Source organism: Rhineura floridana, chromosome 1 (assembly GCF_030035675.1).
Source record: "Rhineura floridana isolate rRhiFlo1 chromosome 1, rRhiFlo1.hap2, whole genome shotgun sequence".
NCBI classification, from domain to species: domain Eukaryota; kingdom Metazoa; phylum Chordata; class Lepidosauria; order Squamata; family Rhineuridae; genus Rhineura; species Rhineura floridana.
Genome location: NC_084480.1, coordinates 74,518,627 through 74,541,445, shown reverse-complemented (window position 1 = coordinate 74,541,445; position 22,819 = coordinate 74,518,627). Strand labels below are relative to the sequence as shown.

Below are 22,819 nucleotides of genomic sequence, written 5' to 3'. Positions count from 1 at the left end.
TTTAAATAAAGGATCCTTCCCACAGGAGACAATCCATCTGGAACAGGAGCAGTCTTCCAGTGTTGTCTTTGCCTTCCTCCCTTGCTTTCCTGGTGTCCACAAGGCATTTGGTGGAAGATGGCCCTATAGGGAGGGAGAGGGCAATCTAGACAAATTCATGGAGGACAGGGCTATCAGTGGCTACTAGCCATGATGGCTGTGCTGTGCCACCCTAGTCAGAGGCAGCATGCTTCTGAAAACCAGCTGCCGGAAGCCTCAGGAGGGGAGAGTGTTCTTGCACTTGGGTCCTGCTTGCGGGCTTCCCCCAGGCACCTGGTTGGCCACTGTGAGAACAGGATGCTGGACTAGATGGGCCACTGGCCTGATCCAGCAGGCTCTTCTTATGTTCTTATGTTCTCTATTAAATTACTGTGAACAGCATGCGTGTTTCAGCTGTATTCCAGTGCTTGAGTTTTCCAGCTTTGTTTTTTTTTTATTAATAACATCTGGGCTCCCGCTGGGAGGAAGGGTGGGATATAAATCAAATAATAAATAAATAAATAACATCTGTACTTCTCTTTTCTGCCTCAATTAAGGCACCCAAGGCAGCTGACAACATAAATCAATAAAAGAATCAAGGGACATGGGGGAAGGGCCCATAGCTCAGTGGTAAAGCATCTGCTTTGCATACAGAAGGCCCCAAGTTCAATTCCCGACATCTCCCGGTAGGGCTTGGAGATTCTCCTGGGCTGAAACCCCGGAGAGCTGCTGCCAGTTAGCGTAAGCAGTAAGCTAGATGGCTAGATACAACCCATGGTCTTTTACAGGCTAGTGCTGTTTTCAGACTGACGTTATTACTGTAAATATTGACATATCAGTTTGACTTAAGCAATGTTAGGTAAGAATTACTTGAACTTATTCTGGAAAGTTGGAGTCGGATCACTGCCTTCACATCAGACTGAATGTCTTACATAGTTGTATTTTTTGTTATTACGTACCCAAACCTGTATTCTCTAGATTATACTGTTACAATGAGGATGTATTCTTTCTGCATTAGGAGTGGGTTTTTTAAAAATAATAATCCATCAACATAAACTTGTGCCCCAAGGACATAATCAATACAAAAAAGCAGTATTACATTCTCATGTTCAGATTTCCTGTCAATTAAGACCTAGTTTAGGCTTTTAAAAAAATCCCTAGTCAGAACTTCCATTTACAGTTCGTAAGCGTGGGAAGTTGAGAAGTTATGTGAAACATTGTCTGGAGTCTTATTTCTGTATAGCTCATCATAATGCCCATACCGTTCCTCTGAACTTCTTTACTGCACTGTTGTTTTAGTGTGAACAGTCTCACCTAATGAGAGAACATGAAGATGTGCAAGAGCGGACAACCCTTCGCTATGAGGAACGAATCACAGAACTCCACAGCATTATTGCAGAGCTAAACAAAAAAATAGATCGACTGCAAGGAACTACTATAAGGTACAGTGATACTTGTGAATTGTGTCAGTCAGACATGAGCATAAAATTGCTTCTGGAGCTTTATTGTCCCTTCAAAACATAGTGGAGGGTGTGTGTATATCTGTATGTGCATACACGTGCACACGCACACCAGTTTACAAGCTCGCTTGAGTTATATCCCTTAATCCCTACACTCCTGTGCTGCTGCTTTCCCACATACTCGGTTCCTTGGCATATGCCATTCACCTTTGCCCAGCACTGATCTCCCTTGTTCCCAGTATACCCCCAAAGTAACTGGATTTGCAGCCAAAACACCCCTGTTCCTCCCTTTGAGTTATGCGAATGGGATCATGACCCAATCACTGGAAAAATAAACTTTACATTTTTAGGTGCACATTTAAGACTTATCAAAATGGCACATTTTTAAAAGCTTAAGTGAAAAGCTATGCACAACCATTTGTTTAAAGCTGTATTATTGGTATGACACACCTTCAGTACGCTAACATATCCAGGGTATACAAACTATCCAGGATGAAGACTTACAATTAGTTTTACTTATTTATGTATTTAGTGCCATCCATGTTCAGGGTGATTTACAAAAACAGATAAGGTAGGAACAGTCCCTACCACAATCTAAGAATGGACACAATTGATGCTTTCTGGCCATCTCATTATAAATGGCTGAAGAAATACCTACTACTGAATTTCCATTAACAGAAAATCTGTAGGGAGATATCACTCTTGGTCATTGTTGGTTATAATGTTTATTTTATGAAGGATTTGTTTTAAAGTTGGATGTTCAATGCATGGACATAGATTTGTAATAAAATTCATAGGCTCTCTTGACTTTTTGCATTCACAGGGTATTGGTCAGATTATACTCCTGTTTTTGATTTGGCTTAAACCGCTAGTTATTTTGCCATTTCTGGAGAGCCAGAGTGGTGTAGTGGTTAAGGTGCTGGACTACAGCCTGGGATACCAGGGTTCTAATCCCCACATAGCCATGACACTCACTGGGTGACCTTGGGCCAGTCACTGCCTCTTATCTTCAGAGGAAGGCAATGGTAAACCCCCTCTGACTACTGCTTACCATGAAAACCCTATTCATAGGGTCGCCGTAAGTCGGAATTGACTTGAAGGCAGTCCATGCATGATGCATGCCAGAAACAGGGTACTCTCCTTGGGAGTGCCAGATTTAAAACGCCCAAGTCATCCCTAGGCTATGTATTCTGTGTTGCAGTATAGGAAGTGGGTCCAGCTCTTAAGGTATCCACTATTGTCTCCTTGCTTTCTCCTGAGTGATTCAGGCACTGGAGTGTCCTGGCTGCATGAAATTTGCTTAACCTGCTGCCCTCTATATGTGTTGGATTACAACTCCTATTGGCTCCATTCAGCACATGCTGGCTCGGGCTGATGAGGGTTACCCACCACATGATTTAGACTACACCAGGATGGGGAGGATTGTATCAAATGATATTTTATCTGTTAATTCATTAAACTGGTGGTCTAAGATTTCTCAGGGATATACCATACAGAATGAACTAGAGGAGTATGGACATTCAGCAGCTTAACACCAGAAGATGACAAATACAATGAAAAATTGTTTACATATTAATGGATTGTATCCAACTACATTCTACTCAGAATAGACCTATTGATGTTAATGCACCTAAGTTATTAATGTCCATTAATTTCAATAAGCCTACTCTGAGTAGGAGTAATATTGGATATCCTTGAGACTGGAACATTTTTGTAAAATTGATTCTTCAGCAACATTTTCAGTGTGACTCTTAAATAACATTTTTATAAGATTCTATACCAAGGTACATACTCACGAATAAGAAAAATGTTTAGAAATATTAGGAGATCTATGATGAGTAAGACCAACTTCTTACATATATATGGCAGTATTATAAAATCATTAAGTCTTACAGGATGAAGTTACCTAGGTGATGCAGGAAATTGTAGTCAATAATTAAGCTTCACTCTAAAAGTCTTCCCTGTAAATGACACAAGGTCTTTTATGCAAAGAAAGCACAGAGGCAAGTTTTTTGCAATCTGTTAAGACAGTGAATATGATTATAGCTAAAAACTGGAAAGCCATCAATAGAATTCTGGCTCCAGTATGTCTTGTTTCTAATGCCCATGTGTAAAATTATAGCTATTGTACATGTGTATTTGGGGAAGGAAAATGCCATTGAAATGTCTGTGGAAAAATGACAATGATTTGATGATAGTTAAAACATAAGCATAGGACCCAATTGGTGTTCAGGCTCAGATTTTGTCTGATTCTATATTGGAGTGCTAAATATTGAATTTCTAAACTTTTTAAAAATGTTTTATATTTTATATTTTATAATTATTTAAAAGATTAACATTCAGCATCCATCGCAGTGTCCTGTCTTCTAAGCAATGGCAAATTATTCTGGGGGTGATAAGTAAGAGAGGATTATCCATTAAACATTTTTAATCCACAAAATAACGATACAAAAGGAAAGCAGAAAGGCAAGACTTGCTGAAACTCTGTCAGTTAACATCTCTTGCCCTCTTGCAAAGATGATCTGTATCTGGAAAAAGCAATTGATTCATCAACTTCTTTGGCTTTCTTTCTTATTTTTAAATCATATTACCAAATATGTTTTGGAGTCTACATCACAAGTTTTATTTAAACTCTGGTGTATCCCAAGACATATAATCATTTCGAGGACCAGAAAGAAACATAGTGAATGATATTTGGTACTTTAATTCTGCCTAGGCCTATTAAAATTCTGATGGGTCATGCTTTTACATTTTAACAGATCCTAAATGTATCATGGTTGCTCACCTGACTATGAATATCTAAGCAAAATGTATATTTCTCCAGTTTGAGTATATTGAGGAACAGTCCTCAAAACGTGTATTTATTTATTTATTTTCTATCCTTTTCTAGCTTTCCTCCCAAAGAAGCCTTTATAATATTCACTTCTCTATAAATAGATTGATATTACTTCCCTCATCACCTCTGGGAAATTTTCAAAACCATTTTTTTTGAAGATAGTTCCTAGAAATTTGAAATTTACATGTTAAACACTTGGCAATTGTCTGTTCTCTAGATTGGAGGTAAGCAGACTTCAGGCTTGTTGGATCTACTTTGTTTTTACTAGAACCCCAAGATCTTCTAACCAGGGCCTGATGGAAAAGGCATACAGTTAGATTTAATGAACAGAATGCCATGAAGCACATTCTGAGCCTAAGATTTGTTTTCACTACCAGAACTGCTGAGCTCACAGTCTCACAAAAAAGTCTGTTCTTGATTAGCTGTCTTCATTTCAGCAGCCTAATGTTGGTAGGGAAAATCATTTTGTTTTTCTGTTCTTAAACAGTTGGAAGTCAGAAATCCATACTGATCTACTGCAAATCATCTAGAGAACTAACAGTAGATCCCGATCTACCCTTTTCTGCTCACCCCTGCTATAGGGAATATCTGGAAGAAAGGCCATTATACATTTCAACAAGCTGAAACATGTGCACACTACTCTCAGTAATGCCTTTATAAATATATCAAACCATTTGAATATGTGTCTAACAAATATCCACAACTAATTGATAATGGCTCATAAATCTACTGTTTTGTTTGTATTGAAGTCCAGATATAACTCTATCTCAGCTTTATGTGTACATGTAGAGGGTGTTTTCCTCTTTGCATGCATGCTTTATTCAAAAACATTCTTTGGGGTATTGCCAATATACTCCCATGGTCTCCACCGAAAGATATATTATTGGACTTCTCTGTCTGTTTGCTTCCTCAACTGGAAATCCTTTAAGTCTCTTGCAATATGTCTCTTACAGGATTGTTCTTTTAATGGCCCTCACTTTGGTCTGCCGTGTGGGCTAATCCAGTGCTGTATGAGTTTTCTTGCTGTGTTCGTAATTTTTCAAGGGCAAAGTAGACCTCATGCTAGAAGATTCAAACTAAGATTTTGTCTCTGTTCTATTTGTGTCATCAGCTTGTTTTACCAATTATCTATTTGTCCTGTGGTTCCAGCACTCTTGCTTTTTACACGGCAAAGCTAAATCTTTTGATCTCCTATGAAGATCCAACTAAGGGCCTTACTATTTTTTATTCAACATTATTCTCATTGGCTGATAAAAACATTGCTATAACATGCAAGTGTTTCTCTATCTCAGCCTAGATATTACATACTCCACCAGATAAATTATCACCATATTGGCTTTTGCTAGAAAAATTCCTCCTACTGACATTTGCACTGCTGCTACCTGGCCCACATTCTCAGCATTTGTCAAGTATTACAACTTAGATCTCAGGCAAGACATGAAGCATGCTTCAGTAGAACAATTCTCAGTACTCTCTTCAGCCGGGAGAGCTCATTAATCTCACATATGTGGGACTGCACAGAATCCACAAAGAAGACAAGAGAATTGCTTGCTTTTTAGTGGAAAGCTATGTTATCACATATCTTGCCTTCTATTTTCTACTGAAGCTGACAGAGGGCATGGTCAAGTGTTGAAAACTGTAACAAGGGGAAGGGAGTGAGCTGGCATCTCCCATCTTCCAGAGCTTTCTAAAAGGTTTCACTTGTGGTTCTGTGCTGTTGCAGATGTAACAGCACAGAGTTAACAGATGAGGAATATTGTTTCTTTCTGAAGGAGAATATAACTAATAAAGTGTATCCTTGATGTGATGCTGCCTCTTTCTGATACATTTAGGATTTGTGAATGTTTGGTAGTACAATCTATGGAATCTGTTTAGAACTGAAGAAATGTCTGCCCAGGTTGAATATATTCTTCAATTTGGGATCAGCTCTATGAAACTGGAGACTTAACCACAGAATCTTATGAGATCTTACAGTTGTAAATTATGTAGTTCATCCATAGCAGTTCTGCAACAATACATCATCTCTAGGTCTGAGACCTTCAGAGCAACAGAAGGTCTTATGTCTGAAATAATCACATCTCAAGAATGAAATAAGCAAAATGAGTTATATGAAGAGCCTTTAATTACTAAGAACAATTAATGAATGAATACGTAGGTGTCCAGTTTCAAGTTAGCTCCTAATTGGTTCATGATACTTGCAATATCTCTTTATTTCCCACTACCCAGAAAGCAATTACACTTTATCCACGCTCCATAGGAGAGATATCTTTTACCATTAAAAAAGTGATTTCTTGGGAGAGAGGAGAATGTTGTCTATTCAAACAAAAGATCAGAGCTGCAAGGGGGACTGCCACCCATCTTTATCCCAGAGCAGGAAATAAACATGAAAACTGCTTCTTTCTTTTGTAGATCTGACAAAAATTAGTAGAAATATAATTCTAACAAACCTTGTATCCACAGAGGACCTAACAGCTGAAGGTAGCAAAGTGCTTTACTAGCACTAATTAAAACACAACGAATATTAGAAACCAGCCAATGCCTAGATTGTGTTTTGAGGCTGTGAGAGAATTATTGTGCACACACCCTGTCAACACCCCAACTGAATTCCTTAGTGAAGACGAAGACGGGGAAAGGATCCATGTGTCACTTGCATACTTTATTGCTCTATTCTTAACTGAGGAAGGCAAATTTAAAGGTTACTGTGTACAACCCTGTTTGTTTCCTTTGTCTGATCTTTCATGTATCAGGCCAAGTCATTGTCCTAATTTACAACAGAATTTGGTAGTTGTGGTCTGATAAAAATGCCAGCAGAGTACTCTGTTGCAGGGTTAATTTTGAATAAAATGTATATCCTAACCTTCCATTAAATTGTCAGGATGGATTTCAATAAAATGTTTTAAAAACTCAATAAAATAAGGACATAAAATAAGTAGAAAATGGCAAATCTACATAGATTAAGATAATATACATTACCTTAGTGTATATTAAGGTAATTAATATACCTTAAGGTATATTAATAATTAATATACTTTATAATTAAAACTATTTATAAGGTATATATACCTTAAGGAATAATTAGTATACCTTAAGGTATATTAATGTACATGTGCATTCAGGTAATATACAAAACAGAGGAAAACAGATACTCAAAAGTTAAAATAAAAAGATCTTCACCTGGTGCCAAAAAACCATCAGAGTAGGCACCAGATGAGCCTACCTGTGGAGTGCTTTCCAGCATTCTTAAGGACAGCTTGATTCCCAAAATGTGCATTAAACAGTAACTACACTGGTACAGGTATTACTCTTAAAGAAGCAATTGTGTTCTTTTAATTTTTTAGTATATAAGAAACAGTATTGAGTAGTTGGATGTGAACTTGGAATGTTTATGTTTGTCTTACATTCTGAATAGCCTTGGATACGTTGCTCTCTGTTCAGTGCAGGTAGTAATCTGCTACATCAGGATTGTTGTGAGGCAAAATAAAGCAAAGATTGTAGAGTACTTCCTAATAATTATTTAATATGCACAGTTTAAACAGCCCTGTTGCAAGTGTGTATATTATCTACAAGTCCTATTAAGTTCACTAAGAAATGTGAGGGTTTTTTCACATCACTAAGTAATGTGGAAAAATGGGATAATAGAATTTACATGTGCTATGTTGTAAAGCAGGAGAATTTTACACTAGTGTTATAAAGCGGGGGGATTTTAAATTACATCTGAAAAGAAATACATTAAGCTGACTCCACAAAATGAGAATTTGAATTGAAAGTTACTGATTAGTGTTCTTTAAATAAATCAACTGCATGTGCAAGTTTGTGGCCTTAAAAGGGGTGTGGAACGAGAGGGGACCATGTGAAAAAAGAAGTTCAGTGTTGCATATCATGCATATCTTATCCCTTATATACCCAGTAGGTTACTGTGTTTTGCAGGAGAGTTTCTCCTTCAAGCCCTAAAAATATCAGAAGCCCACTCCAGAGTGACTCTGAGCAGGGCTTCGGTGTGCCTGCCCTTGCTCTGTGGAACAGTAACCCTGTGGAGATAGACAGGTGCCCACTACCTGTATATTCCAGAAACAATTGAAAATATTTGTTTGTTTTGACAGGCTTTTTCAGTTGGATCAAAAAGTCTCTGCCTTAGATGTTCATTTTGTACTGTTTTTAAATCTATCTTCAGTTATTAAATAAAATAATTAAAAATAAAAATGTCCTCTACTACCAATAGTATCATTGGGAAGCCATGTTTTTTGTAAAAAAAAAAAAAAATCTTTAAAAACGGTAAACTACAAGACCAACAAAAGAGTAGTCAGCAATCTCCTATTTTTATTCATGTATATATTATTTTGTTCACAGGGCAGTTTTGAGTTTGGCCTCAGTCAGTGATTAGTTTGCAATATTGTTTTCACTAAGCTGGGTGGGGTGAGGCAAGTAAGGAATTACTAACACTGCCTCATGGTTTGGATTTAATCCTGTTTTGACTAAAAAGAAAATCATCTGTGTGAATAAATGAGACATTACTTTCTTACTCAGGGAATGAAGCTAAGATTGTTGTGTACCTACACATATTATGAAAGTGATGTAACACGTTAGTTTTTTAAAAAAATATAAATAAATTATTTTTTCAAAAATAGCAAATGAAATTCTAAACACTAATGCTTATGTGGATAAGTGTGAGCACTGTGATTAGCCCATCCTCTTTTCCACTCAGAAAGGTAATTCAGGTTTTAAAATGAAGAGCTCATTGCAGAGAGTCAACATAAATGAGCAAACAAATTACCCTTCTGACCAAAAAAAAGACAGCTCTTTGACTACATGGTAATTGTTTTTTGTCTCAAGCTAATTATTGTTGGCTTATGTTGTGCCTAATAATTAACTTATTCATAGAACATTAATCCACATTTATGGGTCTTCATTATCTTGTACTTTAATTTATGCTATTTGGGGCTTGGGTCTCTTGCCTACTTTAACATGTATTGCATGGCATCTTCAAATATTGCTTTGATCTAATTTTAACATAGCCTTTTGGTATACTTTGAATATTTGCTTTTTGCCACTAATAAATGATGCCTCTCAGTTGAACTGAGTTGCCCTAAATAGTTTAAAATGCTGTATTCTCACAGGCTTAAGGTTTAAGCAGGGCAGTGTGATGGGCCAAGTAACAATCTTTGTTTTACTTGACTTACACTTGAACATAAATGGTCCTTCTCTTCTGTTGCCTTAAAGCCCAGTGCAGATGTTACTGCAACTGCAGAACTGAAATGACAGGTGAGCAGTATAAAGTGGGAGGAGGGACTCAAAGAAAATTGCAGCTTCTGTAATTAGAAAAACCACTGTCTTTTTTGTAATCACGAAGAGATGTGATATTCTGCAGATCTCCCCATCCCGTTCAACTTCATGCAGTTTATTTACACAGGTAAGCCAATAGCAATTATATCTGCACAGGATCTTAGCAATAATGAACACTCTGAGGCAACCATTAATTTCATTTAGAGCTTAAAACAGCACAGTCTCCCCTGACACCCAAAGAATTACTTGCACATTGCAATATGGAGATGAGAAGGAATTGTACAAAAATGCAAGTATGTGTGCAGTCTCCCGTAACTCGTTTTAGTGAGGGCTTTCACACAGAATGTTCCATGAGGTTGTTTACTCCCTTGTTATAAAATGTATACCTGCTAGATATTGAAAAGATCAATTTTCATGGAGCAATGCCTAACGTAATATACAGATTCAGTATGAAGATAAAATTAATAATTACAGAACCATGAAATCCTTGGCGTAAGAGTCAGTTGTAATGATCAATAAAAGAAGAAAGCAACACTCTAAAACAGTCTAAATGGTACCTATTCAGTAAGGTAATGGGACTACTTGTAGAAGACCTTTCTTTTTAATAAACTAGTGAATTTTGTGAACTTCAGAGGTTATATTTTAAACAGTGTTGTGGAAGTTTCTCATATATGTAGCTTCCCCAATGCACATTATTGCAATTAATTATGCTTAGTTGTTGTAACTATAGGGCCAAACTTTGTGCTGTTTCTGTTGGGTGGTTAAAAAACAAAAATAATTTGTTTGTGGTTCTTTCTTCAGGGAAGAAGATGAGTATTCAGAACTGCGATCGGAACTTAGTCATAGCCAGCATGAAGCCAATGAAGATTCACACAGCATGGACCAAGATCAAACTTCTGTTTCTGTCCCAGAGAACCAGTCAACTATGGTCACAGCTGATATGGGTGAGTAATATTTTTAATACCTCTCCTAGTAGCAGCAGAAAATTATGGCAGCTTTCAAAGTGCTCAGGGCGGCAAATAAAAATACTAAAAACGCTATAAAACATAATAAAAACAGACAACAAAATATCTTTAAAAACATATTAAGACAAAATATCTTTTAAAACATGTTTTTTTAAAAAAAAAAATCTTTAAAAAATCTTAAAAAGCAATTCCAACACAGACGCAGACTGGAATAAGGTCTAAAATTAAAAGGCTTCACCAGGACCTACTAAATGTGATAGTGAACGAAAAAAATCTGCTTCTGCAGACTATAAAAACTCAAATACCAAAAGCATTGATTAGATAGCTCTGCAATACCTGGAACCATATGAGATTGGTTCACAAAATTCCAATAATAATACACACAGACCTATTCCTGTAACACCTAGCCCCTGCGCATTACCCTCCAACTGCTGCATTTTGGGGGATTTTGGGGGTAGCCTGGATACAATTGCAGAGCTAGACTGACCAAGACCGGGGAGTGGTATCAGTCCCTAAAACTTCTTTCCTGGAATATAGCCGGGTGGAAATCTAAATGCAGGGATCCAAACACCCTTGCTTATTTGAACAGATTTGACATAATCCTGCTCCAAGAGACATGGTGCTGTGACCATATATATGTCAGTGGGTTTGTGACCTTTTGTCTGCCTGCACTCCCAAATAAGGGTAAGGGTAGGGCTAGTCAGGGATTGAGCATCCTGGTCTCCTCCTCTCTTGATGCTAAGGTAACAGAACTCCCTAACTGCGATTCTTCTTTGCTGGCATTGACCCTGGAGATGAGGACCGCTCAGTGGACCCTGCTTCTGCTCAATGTCTATTTTCCCCCAGTGGCCTGCAGGGAGGACGCTATGTTAAATTGGTAAATTGGCTTAAAGCTGAATGTTACTATACACAATGAATGGCTAAATTTCCTCATGCGTTCCCTATAATTGTGGGCAATTTTACTGCAAGGACTGGAACCTATCTGGTAGATGTTTCCACCCCAGGTGTCCATCCCTTTGTAGGTAAGGGTCAACTCAAGGGCAGTTTATGTCTTTCAGAAAATACCTTTCTAAACCCTGTGGGGATAGGCTTGCTTCAATTTGTCTCAAAAACTGACTTGTGTATTCTAAATGGCTCCAGTGCTGGCAATGACTGGGGAGAGTTTACTTACGTTTCCTCTAGGGGATCGAGTGTGGTTGACTACATTCTTATCCATAAGGATCTAAAAACTTTGGGCTATAATTTTAGAGTAGCAGACTGCTCTGACAGCGATCATCTGCCATTGGAACTATCTCTTGCTATACCAAGCACGCTAAAGCTGAACATGCCACATCACCTACCTTCCAGTCCATCTACTATGCTCTGCTCTAAAAAGATCAAATGGTCTAATAAAACAGGGCAGGCCTTTCTTATTTTTGTTCATTTTCCTCATATAATAAACACTTTAGAACAAATAACAGTGGATAGTTTGCCAAAGAAGGGTATAGCAGCTTTTGAGGAGGTGATGCAGAATATGTATCTTTCTCTCCAAAATTCAGCTGGCCCTACAAAGCACCTGACAGACAGAACAAACAAGTGGTTTGACAGGGAGTGTGTTAACCTTAGAAGAAGAATTCATTCTGCTTACCCCTTCTATCATGCAAATAATGAACGCCAACTTCTGCACTCGCATTATGCGTTAAGGAAAGAATAAGAAGATATTACATCACAAAAAAGTGAGGCAATTAGGGACTCATGGCAAATGCTGATTGCAGCATCTGTCACATGTAGCTCTAAATCTTTCTGGAAGCTTGTCTCTGGAGCTTTAAGCGATAATAACGGAAGTCCTGACTGCCATATTCCAGCAAATACTTCGGAATATTATTTTCGTGCAGTCTTTCATGATTCGAATATATCTAATTCCAATTCTTCCCCTATTTGCACCCTGATATTCCTGACTAGCCTCCTGTTGATATTAACACTGTTGAAGAACTATTACTCCAGTTAAAGTCAGGCAAGGCTCCTGGATCTGATGGCATTCCCTCGGAGCTGCTGAAAAGTAATATCAGCTGGTGGGCCCCATTGTTGGCCTCCCTTTTCACTCTAATAAATAAATCTGGTATAGTTCCCACTGCTTGCTTGAAAGCCTACATTGTTCCCATCTACAAAAAAGGCCCCAAAGATGATCCAAACAATTATCGACCTATCAGCCTGTTATCTATAGTAGGGAAGGTATACGCTAGCTTTTTAGGTCTTAAACTGAAAACGTGGATAAGTGACAATAACATCCTGGGGGAAGAGCAGATAGGATTCAAAGCTGGATGTTCTACCCTTGATCACTGTATGGTATTGACTCAGTGTATAAACACTCTAAACCAAGAGGAGGTAAACTTTTCACAGCCTTTATAGACTTAAAATCTGCTTTTGACTCCATCTCTCGCAACTGTTTGTAGAGCAAATTAGAACAGCACTTTATTGAGAAAAGGCTATTGTTTTTGATCCTCATACTATACCATAATACATCTGTTCAGGTACGTTGCAGCAATTGGGTCATTTCTCTAAGCAGATTATCTCCTCACATGGTGTTAGACAAGGGTGTGTCCTTGCCCCTACTCTATTCAACCTATATTTGGCTGATCTTCCCACTCTATTAGGGACCATACAATCTCATCCACCCAAGATCGTGCACACAAAGGTATTTAAGAACATAAGAACATAAGAAGAGCCTGCTGGATCAGGCCAGTGGCCCATCTAGTCCAGCATCCTGTTCTCACAGTGGCCAACCAGGTGCCTGGGGGAAGCCCGCAAGCAGGACCCGAGTGCAAGAACACTCTCCCCTCTTGAGGCTTCCAGCAACTGGTTTTCAGAAGCATGCTGCCTCTGACTAGGGTGGCAGAGCACAGCCATCACGGCTAGTAGCCATTGATAGCCCTGTCCTCCATGAATTCGTCTAATCTTCTTTTAAAGCCATCCAAGCTGGTGGCCATTACTGCATCTTGTGGGAGCAAATTCCATAGTTTAACTATGCACTGAGTAAAGAAGTACTTCCTTTTGTCTGTCCTGAATCTTCCAACCTTCAGCTTCTTGGAATGTCCACGAGTTCTAGTATTATGAGAGAGGGAGAAGAACTTTTCTCTATCCACTTTCTCAATGCCATGCATAATTTTATACACTTCTATCATCTCTCCTCTGACCCGCCTTTTCTCTAAACTAAAAAGCCCTTTCCTCGTAAGGGAGTCACTCCATCCCCTTGATCATTCTAGTTGCCCTCTTCTGAACCTTTTCCAACTCTATAATATCCTTTTTGAGATGAGGTGACCAGAACTGTACACAGTATTCCAAATGCGGCCGCACCATAGATTTATACAATGGCATTATGATACCGGCTGTTTTATTTTCAATACCTTTCCTAATTATCGCTAGCATGGAATTTGCCTTTTTCACAGCTGCCGCTGTGCAGACGACGTATAGGCCCTCTGTGGCGCAGAGTGGTAAGCGGCGGTAACGCAGCCGAAGCTCTCCTCACAGCCGGAGTTCGATTCCAACGGAAGGAGGAAGTCGAATCTCCGGTAAAAGGGGTCGAGGTCCACTCAGCCTTCCATCCATCCGTGGTCGGTAAAATGAGTACCCGGCATACGCTGGGGGGTAAAGAAAGGCCGGGGAAGGAACTGGCAATCCCACCCCATATATACAGTCTGCCTAGTAAACGTCGCAAGATGTCACCCTAAGAGTCGGAAGCGACTCACGCTATAAGTGCGGGGACACCTTTACCTTTTTTATGCAGACGACGCGGTCTTAATTTCTCAAACTCAGCTGGGCCTCAAGAGACTACTGAGTGGCTTTGTGGAGTATTGTAAAAAAAATCCTCTTATAATTAATTAGTCCACATCCAGAGTACTGGTATTCTCTAAAAGAAAGGTCAGGTATCCTTGGTTTATGGGAAACAACAGAATTGAACAGGTCAACTCGTATATATACCTGGGTATCTGGTTCCATGAAGCAGTAAGCTGGAGAATCCAAGAAAAATATGCCAAGGCCAAAGCCAAGAAAAATATGGGCGCAATGACCAGCTTCTTTTTTACAAAGGGTGGGAAATTCCTGCCAGCGGCCATCAGTGTCTTTAAAACCAAAATAGTCCCTCTACTTCTTTTTGGGGCGCCAATCTGGTTTCCATACTTCAAGGGCTTACTTGAAGGAACAATCCTTTTTTCTTAGGTCCATATTTGGTGTCCCAAGATGTGTCTCTGGAGCCTCCCTTAATTTGGAGGCTGGCCTTGATTCCTTAAAATTCTCAGCCTGGATGTATGCTGTTCACTTTTGGCTTCGCTGCTGCCTTGCGCTCACTCACAACTGCTTCACATCTCAGGTAATGAGAGACTCCTCTGCGTCATCTTGGACAAAGGTGGTGGAAAAAATTATCTCAGTAGGTCTCTCTCCTTCTGATCTGCTTTCCATGGACCTTGAAAGCGCCAAGGCGATTGCTAAACAGAGGCTAGTGGATACTGATATCCAAGAGCTCTCTGCAGCCACACAGGGTCCCTGTTCCCCGTTCCTCCCAGTCATTGGGTCTATTAGGTCTTTTTTGCAAAGATGGGATGTCCTACCTAACCTGATTATTCCCAAGTATAGGAGGGCATTATCTTTGGCCCGATTTAATGTCTTACCTTCTAAACTTCTGGATGGCAGGTACAACAAAATTCCAAGTAACAATAGATGCTGTCCCTGTAATAATGATGAAGTGGAGTCTATTTCACATGTTTTGCTCAACTGCAGTTATTACGAAGCGGCCAGAAAAGACCTAATACACCCTATCACGCAGTCTTTCCCAGGCCGCTCTTCTGAGTCCTTTTTGACTGTTTTACTTGAGGGTTCTGATAAGGCAATTACTGAGCAAGTGGCAAAATTTCTGAACTTGGCCCTATCTTGACCAGACCCTGCAAGATTGTTAATGGCAATTAAACTAATTGAGTTGCTTTTGCGGTTTGTTGTAGTCTCTGTTATCATGTAGTTTTTATCTTACAATACTCAGTACTATGTTCTGTATTTGTGGTCAGTTGACTGTAAATAAAAATTGATTGATTGATTGATTGATTGATTGGTAAAAGGCTTGTTGAAAGAGAAAGGTCTTCAGTAGGCACCAAAAATATAACAGAGATGGTGCCTGTCTAACATTGAAGGAGGGAATTCCAAAGGGTAGGTGCCGCTACACTAAAGGTCCGCTTCCTATGTTGTGTAGAACAGACCTCCTGATAAGATGATATCTGAAGGAGGCCCTCACCTGCAGAGCATAGTGATCAGCTGGTTATATAAAGGGTAAGACAATCTTTCATGAATCCTGGTCCCAAGCTGTATAGGGCTTTGTACATCAAAACCAGAATCTTGAACTTAGCCTGGTAGCTAATGGGCAACCAGTGCAATGCTTTCAGCAGTGGGGTGACATGTTGGTGATACCCAGCCCCAGTGAGCAGTGGTGCCACGGCACCAGCTGCAGCTTCTGGAACAACTTCAAGGGCAGCTCCACATAGAGGCCATTATAATGATCCAACCTGGAGCTTACCAGTGCATGGACAACAGTGGTCAGGCTATTTGTCAGATCGCATCGCCCTCTATGTGCCTGCCCGGACCCTGAGATCTTCAGGAGAGGCCCTTCTTTCAATACCTACATCCGCACAAGTACAACTAGTGGGAATACGAGATAGGGCCTTCTCGGTGGTGGCCCCTAGGCTTTGGAATTCCCTCCCTAGGGAGATAAGAATGAGCCCTTCCCTGCAGTCCTTTCGCCGACAGTTAAAAACTTTCTTATTTCAGCAAGCCTTTGATTCCAAAGGCGGCCAAGGATAGGCCCAAAAGGATGTTATATTGTTCTTGCCAGTTTATTTTTTAATTATTCTGATTTTATGATTATGTTTTTTAATTATTAGAAACAGTTTAATGCTATTTTAAACTAGAGTTCATTTTTTAATTATAGCTGTTTATACTTATTTATTTATGTATTATATGCTTTTATTTTTGATAGGTTTTTAATTGTATGTGTCTTTTATCTGCAAGCTGCCGTGAGTTCCAATTTGGAAAAACGGCGGGGTATAAATAAAGTTAATAATAATAATAATAATAACAACAACAACAACAACAACAACAACAATAATAATAATAATAATATCCTGGTCCAGAAATGGCTGCTGTTGTCTTACCAGCCGAAGCTGGTAAAAGGTACTCCATTCCCCTGAGGTCACCTGGGCTGCTAAGCGGTAAAGATGGATCCAGAAGCACCCCCAGATTGCAAACGTGCTCTTTCAGAGGGAGTACAACCCCATCCAAAGCAGGCAACTGACCAATTATCCAAACTCGGGAACCACCAACCCACAGCTTCACCATCTTGATAGGATTCAGACTCAGTTTATTGGCCTTCATCCAGCCCACCACCAAGTCCAAGCACCATTCCAGGGCTTGCAAGACATCTCCCGATTCAGATGTTACAGATAAATAGAACTGGGTATCATCAGCATACTGTTGATACCTTGTCTCAAATCTCCTAATGACTGCCCGCGAGGGCTTCGTGTAGATGTTAAACAGCATCAGGGGCAAGATGGTACCTGCGGTACCCCATAGTACAACTGACATGCAACCAAAAGACAATCACCCAATGCTCTGAAAATGACCCCTGAGGTAGGCTCAGTACCACTGTAAAACAGTGTCTCCAGTACCTATCTCACTAAGTCAAATGAGAAGGATACCATGGTCAATGGTATCAAAAGCCACTGAGAGATCAAGTAAGAATAACAGGGTCACATTCCCCCATCCTTCTCCTGATACAGGTATTCCATCAGGGCAACCAAGGCCAATTTAGTTGCATAACCAGGCCTGAACCCAGACTGGGATGGGTCAAGATAATCTGTTTCAACCAAGAGTACTTGCAATTGTTGCACCACAACCATCTTGATCACCTTCCCTAAAAAGGGGGTGTTTGCGGCTGGGTGGTAGTTGTCACAAACCAATGGATCCAGCGTGGGCTTTTTCAGAAGCGGCAGATCACCACCTCTTTCATGGCGGCTGGAACCACTATTTCCCACAACAATGCATTGACCACACTCTGGATCCACTCTGTCAAATCCCCTGGGCAAGCTTTAATAAGCCAAGGAGGGCAAGGGTCGAGAGGACACGTTACTGGGCGCATCATCGCAAGCACCTTGTCGACATCATCAGATCGCATCAACTGGAACCAATCTCAAGAAGTTGCAGCAGACGTTGCACCAGACACCTAACTGGGGACCACACTAGATGTGGATAGGGCATCAAGATTGCTACAGAGGTGAGCAACTTTACCCTCAATGTGCTTTGTCAACAATCCACAGTGGGTCTCCAAAGGAAACTCCTTTTCCTGGAGTTGATATCAGCAGACCCCTGACAATATGGAAAAACTCCACTGGATGGCTACTTGAGGATTCAATGGTGGCAGAGAAGTGGGTCTTCTTTGCCACCCTCACCTGCACATAGTAGGCATGGTTATGATGTTTTACTTGTGCCCAATCAGCTTCACAGCATGTCTTTTTCTACTTGTGTCCAGTCTGTTTCATTGCCCTTAGCTCACTGGTGTACCAGGTGCAAACTGAACTCCACTGTGCCGGAGAGGGTACTCAGGGGCAACTGTGTGAAGAGCCTGATGCACCTCATTGTTCCACAGCATAAGGGCTTCACAGGGTCACCTGCTCTATCTATTGGGAACTGCCCCAGGGCATTCAGGAATCCAGTGGATTCCATTAGTTTCCAGGGGCAGATCATCTTAATCTGTCCACCATCCCTGCAGCAGAGGATTGGAGCTGTAAGTCTAAATTTCACCAGGAACTGGTCTGACCATGACAATGGGGTGACATCCCCCTCCACACCTCCAGACCACCCCTTCCTCCATCTGGAGCAAAAACCAAGTCAAGGGTATGCCCTGCCCTATGCATTGGGCCAGTGGCAACTTAAGACATGGAGGCCATGAAGTCCCAAGCCGGAGCACTAGGGGCAGCCTCAGCATGGACATTGAAATCACCCAAAACTATCATTCTGGGCTCCTCCAATACCACAGCCGAGTCAGAGAAGCTGTAGGGCAGCAAGGTAGATCTAGTTTACTGTCTCCTTGGCCCGACACCAGGTGCAGGCCCTCACAGCCAGCTCCAAGACAGAGTGGTTTCCTGGTGACAGAGATGGAAGTTCTGTAGACCACAGCATCCACCCACTCCATCCCTGCAGCCTGTGCTGGTGTTGCACTGAGTATCCAGGTGAGCAAATCAGAGTCAGATCAACTTCTCCCAGCTCACCCACCCAGGTTTCGGTAATGCGCACCAAATCAGCACCCTCATTCATGATCAAATCATGGATGAATGTGGTCTTATTGTATACTGATCTGGCGTTAAACAACAGCACACACAGGCCAGTGGGCACAGCAGATGAGCAACAAGGAACCCATCCATGGGAGAAGTGGGAGTGAGGAACAAGTGATAGATAGCCTTGCCTTCAACTTCTATGATAGCTCACCACCTCCCCATGGCTATATCTCCCTCTGCCCATGATCCCTGAAATTGGGGTGGCATCACCCATGTCCCTCCTTATTAAGACACCTCCTAAATACCTGATATGAACCTAACAAGAGCCCACCAACAAAACCTACCTGAATCAATTATCCCAGTAGGCCTCTGAGATAACTGGGAACAGTCAGACCCACTCAATATCTTTCACACAGGGCACATCTGCTTCCCCCCAATCTCACACCCAGGGAGGGCAGCCTTCTGCCAGTTACAGACTCTCACTCTGAAGGCATCTGGCAACTTTCTCCTATCATTCAGTTCGCTGCATAGGCTCTCATCCTGCACAGGAATTACAGAATCGCCTTACCCCACTACCAATCTCTTCTTGATTGTTTTTTCTAAAAAAGAATAGAAGGGGGTAGCGCCCTCGCCTCAGGACTCCCTAAGAGGCTCCCCAAGGAACAATCCCTTTTGGTGTTGCCCCTTCGATGGCAAGCCCAAGAACAGCCAGACTTTTATGCCAGGAGCTGATGCAAGAGGTTGCAACATTGACTGCAGCCTCTCTGTAGATTCAGGGTCAGGCAGGGGGTCCGAGTCCTTGCAGCACTTACCTCAGCCTTCTCAAGAGACAGCAACCCAGAGGAGCGAGCAAGCAAGCACCCAGTTGCTCAGATACTCACTCCCAGGCCAGGTCTTTTCTAGTCTTCCAGTGCTGCAATTGTTCCCATCTTAAAATCTGAACTTCTTAGACAGGCCTTTGTAACATTAATTTCTTTCTAACTAACACAGTATTTATTGATGCTTTTATTATTGTTTTTAATGGTGTATTTATTGGTTTTTAAATTTTATTGTGTCTTGTATGTTGTAAGCTGTCTTGATGCACTTCTGTGAAAAGTGCGGCTTATAAATACTTCAATAAATAAATAAACTTCATGTAAATGATAAGGCTAAAAATGTAGGCTAAACATAACATCACCTTCAGTAGGCAGTGAGTCTGAACCTTTAATAAAAGAAACAAAAAAATTGGGCTAGGTCTGGTCTGGAGACTTGCAACAGATAATCAGAAGTCACAAATAAATCTATTCTTTCTGGCTGTCTCATTCTGCATTTAAGCAGTATTTTTAAGAGTATTTAGCAGTGCTTCTTTCTTAAATATTACACTGTTGTTGTTTGGCAATTTTCATTTTCTTTTATGCAGTGCTGTAACTGTATAATCCATTGACTCCCAGTACTGCAAGATCAAATAATAAAGGGAATTAAAAAACAATGCTCTTCCAAGACTTGTTGCTTTCAGAAAGCTGTGTAATTTCTGTACAGATGGCAGGTTTCAAAGTAACATTTGGCTGAGCTGGGAAGCGCTAAGGACATTTGTTTGTGTCAGAGTGACTCTGATAATGATGGCTTTTGTCAAACTCCAGCAGATTTTCTGGTTCCAAAGCCTAGGCTTACAGCCAGCACGTTCTGTTGAAATAACCTGCTCTGACTTTTGGGATAGAGGAATTCAGAATTGAACCACATTTTTCAGATTCTGGAGTGTCATTGCCAGCTCTTTTTTTTTTTTATGACGGTACTCACCAGTACAGAGTACCTGCACCTCTTTTTTTCTGCTGCCTGTGGTAGCCATTATATGCTGGCACCCACAGTACTTTTATCAAAATATGAGGACCAGCACCTCATTATTTTTTTACCAAAAAAGCCCTAGTCGTTGCTATTTCGTTTAGAGGCTGAACATATAAAATACCCATCCAATTGTGCTGCTAATTATATCAGTCACTCTGATATATGCTGATACAAAAGGCTTGTACTCGGGCAGGTCTCAATCCCCACCCCCAATAGATTTGTCCCGCCATATAGATTTAACTGAGAATTAAATTAGTCCAAAATACTGTGTGCAGACTGATGCTGAAACATGTTCCCCAAAGGACAAAAAAGAGTATTGGCTATTAGCAACCTTTCTGATAATGTTCCACCCTTAAGCATGAAGGTTTACCATATAGGATTCATAGCTGTTCAACTACGCTGTGACCTTGCTGTAAAAGGAAAATTAATGTAGAGGGTCTATCTTATTCCTTTGTTGGTTGATGCTGGACAGACAGAATTAATATTGGCTGAGTTCTGTAAGGTTATATACGGCCCAGGGAATTTGTAGACATGTTCAAGTGTAAGGTTGCCTAAGAGATGGTTGTTGATGCAGAGTGGATATTTATAGAGTTATACGAACTCTTTATATAGGAGAAGAGCATTTTGACTTAGATTTGTGAAGAAATGGGCGTCTCAAATGAACAATTTGGGATGCAGGATTCAACAAATTTGACATAACAGGAAAAGAATACTGCATTCTGCCTAGTATTTTGAGATGCCTCACGATTTAATTGCTTTGGTTCTGTAAAAGTTGGAGGCTTTTATTTATTTCAAACATTTGGATCCTGTTTCTCCTGTCATTAAAAGCGCTCCAAACAATAAAAAGGCATTAGAACATCATAATCCAAAAAAAATATTTTTTTTAAAGAGCACATCTCTTTAAAACACAAGAAGCAAGAGAACCCCGTTATTAGTCTCTGCTTAGAAACCAAATATCTGTATAAACAAATGGGCTTTGGACTTCTTTCAAAAGCTAATAGAACTACACCAAATCAATAGCAAAAGCAAGAGGAATTATATTCAGAATTGCTTTTATTCTTTTAACAACCTGACACATTTTGGGGTGTAAAATCTTTTCATGGATATTTTCTTTCTTCATTCAAAATTTGCAATAAAGAGCAAGCTTCTGAAAGGGAGCACCTACAGGGAAGTGTGTTGATAGATCTCTTGTGACAGGCTATTCCAAAGCTTCAGGGCTACACTAAAAAGGCCCTGCTCCTTCCTTCCAGCTGCAGCTTAATCACCCCCAGAAGAGGTTGAATCTTGACGTCAGTGCAGAGTTCATGTAGATGTTTATATGCCTCCAGCCCAAAGGTGCTGTTTGCCTGCATGCATGCACCCCTATGTTCCAGTGTAGGCTTCTGGGCAATGTTTGGAGCACAGTTCTATCACCTGAGAAGACAAGTGCGTTTTAGAATTGCAGTTTGTCTTGGTTACTGGACCAAAGATAGTCCTGACTGTCCCAGTGCAGCCTGTATCAAAACTACTTTCTGATTATTACATTTGTTTCTTGCAAATAATGGTACTGAATATCACAACACAACATAATTTTGCAAGTTTTTAAATGTGTTTCGTTAATTGCTTGTACACCTTCGTTTCTCTTGGATTTTGTGTGTGTTTTATTTTCTCCAGTTCAAGCACTTAACTCTTTTTTTAAAAACTTCTGTTGGGTATAATAATGCCCATTCCTCATGAGATGAAAACATGGAATTGCACATTGCATTAATGCGGCGACCTCATTGACATACCAAACTACACTCACATGTCATGATATACTAGTAAATTTAGCTATGTCTCTCTACTGCTACAGGGCTAAAACAGCTAATCTCCCTTGTTGTATGCTGTAAATCCTATGACTAGGTTTAATCTACTTTCTCCTTGAGATGTGGGTCTCTCTAGCCTTGATATAAAGTCTTATTTCCTGGGAGGAAAGCTGCCTGAGGGCTAGAACTTAAAATACAAGAGCTTGTTTGGGGAACACATTGTCTTGTAAAATGTGACAAAATGTGTACAGGAATGCAGGCAAAATAAATAGGTTTTATCAGTTCAGCAATCTCCTTGTTGCATCTATGTTTGAGAAATTGTGTTTATAAAACAAACATTTTGCAGCTGAATAGCTTTTAATGCAGA

At 40.3% G+C, this 22,819-nt stretch overlaps 1 protein-coding gene across 5 annotated transcripts in view; it reads left to right on the top strand.

Moving 5' to 3' along the window:
- MCC (MCC regulator of WNT signaling pathway) overlaps nt 1–22,819 on the top strand; it is a 387,038-nt gene that overhangs the window by 264,555 nt on the left and 99,664 nt on the right. For all 5 annotated transcript variants that reach the window (XM_061624167.1, XM_061624176.1, XM_061624184.1 and 2 more), the window contains 2 exons: nt 1,318–1,460; nt 10,396–10,538. In XM_061624167.1, coding sequence (XP_061480151.1) covers nt 1,318–1,460; nt 10,396–10,538 — 286 coding nt within the window. The remainder of the gene's footprint in view (nt 1–1,317; nt 1,461–10,395; nt 10,539–22,819) is intronic.